This window comes from Macaca thibetana, chromosome 7 (genome assembly GCF_024542745.1).
Source record: "Macaca thibetana thibetana isolate TM-01 chromosome 7, ASM2454274v1, whole genome shotgun sequence".
NCBI lineage: Eukaryota > Metazoa > Chordata > Mammalia > Primates > Cercopithecidae > Macaca > Macaca thibetana.
The window spans coordinates 30,233,119-30,239,118 of record NC_065584.1 but is presented as its reverse complement, the minus strand read 5'-3'; the positions used below and the strand labels follow the sequence as shown (position 1 = coordinate 30,239,118).

General features: G+C 40.9%; 1 protein-coding gene across 1 annotated transcript in view; it reads right to left on the bottom strand.

Moving 5' to 3' along the window:
• Positions 1-432: 432 nt before the first annotated feature.
• The window catches only part of NOXRED1 (NADP dependent oxidoreductase domain containing 1), a 34,569-nt gene continuing 29,001 nt past the window's right edge, over positions 433-6,000 (bottom strand). Inside the window, exon 7 of the mRNA XM_050798847.1 lies at positions 433-1,212. Within this exon, the coding sequence (XP_050654804.1) occupies positions 1,038-1,212 (175 nt within the window). The 3' untranslated portion in view covers positions 433-1,037. The remainder of the gene's footprint in view (positions 1,213-6,000) is intronic.

Sequence of the window (6,000 nt, the reverse complement as noted above, 5' to 3'; positions counted from 1 at the left end):
GGCTAACAACAGTCCTGAAGGACAGTGATGAACCTCCAGTTCCCTACACCTGAATGAATAGTAAAAGATACATTTTTCTGTTTTTCCACTGACAGAAGCAAGAGTGCCTCAAATGAACGTTCATGCCAAGTGTTAATATTTGATGATGAACCTAATATTTTCCCAAATTGGACTAACAAAATTTTATCAGAAACCATTCTAACACCATACCATTGCATTTGCCTGGCTCACGATTATGTAAAAAAATGAAATGTAAATGATTAACCTAAGACCATGGTGATTTACATATATAGCGAAAGGTTTTGTTCAAAAGCCGTTTAGCATTTAGCAAACAGCAGTTATGTTCTATGACAGAGCATAGTGACATCCCTGTTGTTTTCAACTGTTATAATTGACAAAAAGTATTTGCAAAACATAAAGGAAATCAACAAATTTGCAATACAGATCTATATTTTGCAAAGTTAGTTTTAGCCATTAAATACCAGTTTTTAAAATGATTTAAATGGGAACAGCTGTAAATAAGATAGTACAAGAACAGTCATATATAGTCAAAATAATCATGAGAGAAGCCATAATTCAATTAAGATGGTTTACCATACCTTCACTTCCCTATCCAAAATTGTGAGAAAATCAAACTATATCTTTTTCCAGCTACCTACTGCTGGCAAATGGATTGAAATTTGATTTATTGGAAAAGAAGTTGCAGTATGTAATTGTCTAAAACTTATAACATTATAACTTCTTGGATTTTAGAAGAGAAATAATTTGTATTAATAAGGCTTTTCTGCGGGAGCAGCTTACTTAAGTTAGGTTGTATAGTTTCACTAGTTGCTTCTGAAAGCCAGATACATATTGATGGATAGGACCACTTGTTTTATTCTACGTTTTCCTCATCAGTACAGTTTTCTAATTCCTGATGTCTATCATGTGGCAAACACAATACAGTCACAAGACTCCCACAGTCAATTGTGATAATCAGGGCATGATATTGTAGGGAAAATCTGTGAGTGGGAAAAAATCCTGATTCCCGAGTTCTCTTATTGGGATGGAGAGCCTGTGGAAACGACTGGCTGTTCTTTGGTTAGGGAGATGCCAAATGAAGCACAGTACAGATGGGTAAGGTGGTCTTGGAGAACAGGACTGCTTGAGAGATGCTGGCTAAACGGAGTTTCCTTGAGTTGCACAGCGGTCAGATCAAACCAGGGGAAAGGCCTGAGGTGAAAGAAAAATTGTTACTTTTTTATGTCTGTTCAGTATATCTGATTTGGCTGTCAAACACATCTTTTAAAGGAAGTTTTCCTCATAACCTTTTCATAAACTAGAAATTCAGCTAGAACTAGTCAATGTGTAGATTTAAGTGTACTTAATGGTGATTTATCACACTTATGTACATTTCTCTAAGTGTGTTTGGAGAGGAATTCATAGAGAATTATTGTAATATTGACATTGACACCCTTTGCAGAATATTTTTCTTGAATTTAGAAAGAACATAACATAAGAAGATCGTGGACATTAAGCAAGGAAGAAGTCTTATTGCTTTTAAGATAGCCTCTTTAGCTGTATAGATTAAAAAGTAGGCTGGGTGCAGTGGCTTATGCCTGTAATCCTAGCACTTTGGGAGGCCAAGACAGCAGGATCACTTGAAGTCAGGAGTTTGAGACCAGCCTGGACAACACAGTGAGACCCCATCTGTACAAATTAAAACAAAAAAAAAATTAGCTGGATGTGGAGGGACACACCTGTAGTCCCAGCTACTCAGGAGGCTGAGGTGGGAAATTGCTTGAGCCCAGCAGGTCAAGGCTGCAGTGAGCTATGATCACACCACTGCACTCTAGCGTGGGCTACAGAGTGAGACCCCCATCTCTAAAAAAACAGAGAGAGAGGAAAGTTAATATGCAAATGAATACTCAACGGGGCAACGTTAAATATTAGTCTATAGTGTAATTCAAGGTAAAAAGCCTTAAGACGGCCGGGTGCTGTGGCTCAAGCCTGTAATCCCAGCACTTTGGGAGGCGGATCACGAGGTCAGGAGATCGAGACCATCCTGGCTATCACGGTGAAACCTGTGATACTAAAAATACAAAAAATTAGCCGGGCGCGGTGGCGGGCGCCTGTAGTCCCAGCTACTCGGGAGGCTGAGGCAGGAGAATGGCGTGAACCCGGGAGGCGGAGCTTGCAGTGAGCTGAGATCCAGCCACTGTACTCCAGCCTGGGTGGCAAAGCGAGACTCCATCTCAAAAAAAAAAAAAAAAAGCATTAAGACATAGGGTTTCGATATTTTTCAAAAGATCAGGAGAGCCAGGCACGATGGTGCGCACCTGTAGTCCCAGCTACTCAGGAGGCTGAAAGAAGAGAATTTCTTGAGCCCAGGAGTTCAAGGCCAGCCTGGGCAACATAGTGGGACCCTGTCTCTTAAAAAAAAAAAAAAAAAAAAAGATCAAGAGTAAAGCTAAGGCAAAGATACCTGCTCTTACCAGTCTTATACAACACAGTACTAGACAGAAGTTCTAGGCAATGCAATAAGGCAATAAAAGGAAATTAGAAGGCATGGACATTGGAAAGGAAGAAATGAAACTGTCTCTATTCATACATGACATTATTATCTATGCAGAAAACTCCAAGGAATCTTTTTTTTTTTTTTTTTTTTTTTTTTTTGAGATGAGTTTCATTCTTGTTGCCCAGGCTGGAGTGCAATGGTGCGATCTCAGCTCACCGCAACCTCTGCCTCCTGGGTTCAAGTGATTCTTCTGCCTCAGCCTCCCAAGTAGCTGGGATTACAGGCATGCATCACCACGCCTGGCTAATTTTGTATTTTTAATAGAGACAGGGTTTCTCCATGTTCGTCAGGCTAGTCTGGAACTCCTGACCTCAGGTGACCCACCTGCCTTGGCCTCCCAAAGTGCTGGGATTATAGGCATGAGCCACTGCACTCAGCCCAAGGAATCTATTTTTAAAACCTCCTAGAACTAATGAATTCAGCAAGGTTGCAGGATATAAAATAAACATATAAATATCAATTGTATTTATAGATAATAGTGATAAACATGTGGACACCAAAATTGAAAATGTTATTTCATTTGTTGTCACTCCAAAAAATGATATACTTAAATGTAAATCCAATAAAACATGTACAAGACTTGCATAATAAAAACTATAAAATGCTGATGAAATCAAAGAATATCTAGATAGAGAGACATACTATATTAATGCGTGGGAAAACTCAACAAAATGTCAGTTTTCCAAAAATTGATCTATAGATGTAATCATAAAATAAAAATTATTGACAACACCAGTTGCTGGTAAGGATGCAAAGAAACTGGATTATACATTGCTAGTGATAATATACACTGGTACTACTATGAAAAACAATTTGGCAGTGTCTTAAAAAAGTAAATATTCAACTACCAAATGACAATAATTACACTCCTGGTCATTCATTCCAGGTAAGCGGACACTTATGTTCACACAAAAGCCTGTATATGCATATTCATAACACCCTTATTCATAATAGCCAAAAACTGGAATCAACCCAGATGTCCTTCAACAGGTGAATGGTTAAACAAATTGTGATACAGCCATGCCATGGAATATTATTCAGCCATAAAAGCCACTATTAATACACATAACAACTTGGATGAATCTCCAGGGACTTATGCTGAACGAAAAAAGCCAGTCTCAAAAGGTGGCATACATATGATTCCATTTATATAACATTCTTGAAATGACAAAATTATAGGAATGAAGAACATATTAGTGGTTACCAGGTTTGCAGCTGTGAGGAGGCAACATGAAGAATTTGTTAGTGAAAGAAACTGTTCTATATCTTAACTGTATCAATGTCAATATCCTGGCTGTGATATTGTGCTACAGTTTTGCAATATCTATTTCCATGGATGGAAAATGGGTAAATGGGTACATGGGATTTCACTATTATTTCTTAACAATTTCATGTGACTCTGTATTTATCTCAAAAAAAAAAAAAATTATCTTGGCTGGGTGCAGTGGCTCACACCTGTAATCCCAGCACTTCGGAGGCTGAGGCAGGCGGATCATTTGAGGTCAGGAGTTCAAGACCAGCCTGGACAACATGGTGAAACCCTGTCTCTACTAAAAATACAATAAAATCAGCCAGGCTTACTGGCTGAATCCCAGCTACTCAGGAGGCTGAGGCAGGAGAATCGTTTGAACCTGGGAAGCAGAGGTTGCAGTTAGCCGAGACTGCACCACTGCCTGGGTGACAGAGCTCAACTCCATCTCAAAAAAAAAAATCTTGAATTCCAGTTTCTAGTCCAACATGTAAAAAGCTAGAAGTTGCCACTCTATCCTAACAATAATTAAAAAGCTGAACTAAAAAATCAATAACTCTTCTAGATGTGTAAGAAAGGTAGGGTCAAGAGCAAACTACTCTCCCTAAGACTGCAGGGACCAGAACGCAAATGCTCAGAATTAGCTTGCTAGAGGAGAAGCTCATGGGCTGAAACCTCTAGGGGAACCCAGTGCCAAGATAGGGAACCCGGAACTGTAACTGACAAGTTGCTGGAGGTTCAGAGTGGACAAGTCTGAGAATAAAAATGTCAGGGGGACCCAATTATTGGGGACCCTCACACATGATTTTTACTTCTAGGAGTTCAGCCAGGTTCTCAGTGATATATGAGAAGAAGCCCCTTGTGCTTCCGTCAGAGGGAGAGGAAAAGGAACCATTTTGAAATATGCCATCTTAGCAAGGTTTGCCCTTGGGAGAAACTATTTAACCAGAGCCAAACCTTCTGGGGTTTTGTCTGAGCCTGACTGACCTGGGGGAAGAGAAATAGCCAGTTCCAGTCAGGTCTGCCCTTCCACGTGGAAGGAGTGGGCTCCTCAACTCCAGCCCACTTTAGCCATCCTGTTCCACTGAAGAAGGAAAAAAAACCTGAGAAACATGTGTGAAGTGTCCAGAGCACAGGCTCATTCAAAGACTGAGACCTACTCATAGGACTATAGAACACCTCCCCTCCTCGACTCCTTACTACATTATTAAAGTCCTATTTACAGGCCAGGTGCAATGGCTTACACCTGTAATCCCAGCATTTTGGGAGGCCGAGGCAGGCAGATCACAGTGTCAGGAGTTTGAGACCAGCCTGGCCAACATGGAGAAACCCCATCTCTACTAAAAATACAAAAATTGGCTGGGTGTGGTGGCGGGCACCTGTAATCCCAGCTACTCAGGAGGGTGAGGCAGGAGAATCGTTTGAACTCAGGAGGCGGCGGTTGCAGTGAGCCGAGATTGCGCCATTGCACTCCAGCCTGGGTGACGGGCAAGACTCCCCCCGTCTCAAAAAAAAAGGCCTATTTACACCAGTTCTTTTTACCTGGTACATCATGTCTGACTATCAAGAAAAAGTTAACAGGCATAGTAAAAGCCAAAAAACAAAAAAACACCAAAACCCACACTTTGAAAAGGTAGAACAAGCATCAGAACCACATATAGGAGGAATATTGGAATAATCAAACTGGGAATTTAAAATAACTATGAGACCAAGCAAGCTGACTCGCTCCTGTAATCCCAGCAATCTGGGAGGCCGAGGTGGAAGGATTGCTTAAGCCCAGGAATCCAAGCTTGGGCAACAAAGTGAGACCCCAGTCTCCACAAATAAAAAACCTAGCCAGGCATGGTGGCATGTGCCTGTGGTTCAGCTACTCGGGAGAGGTGGGAGGATCACTTGAGCTTGGGAGATTGTAGCTGCAGTGAGCAGTGATCATGCCACTGCACTCTGGCCTAGGTAACAGAGCAAAACCGTGTCTCAAAAAATAAAATATGACTAATATGTGAAAGGATCTAATGGATAAAGTAGACGGCAAGAACAGCCAGACTACGGAAGCAGAAAGAAGGAAGTTCCAGGAACCAAAAATAAATACTACTCATCAAAAACACTGTGACAGATATGAAGAATGTCTTTGAGGCCCCTATTAGTAGACTGTACATGGCCGAGGAAATAATCTCTGAATTTGAGGATATTTCAA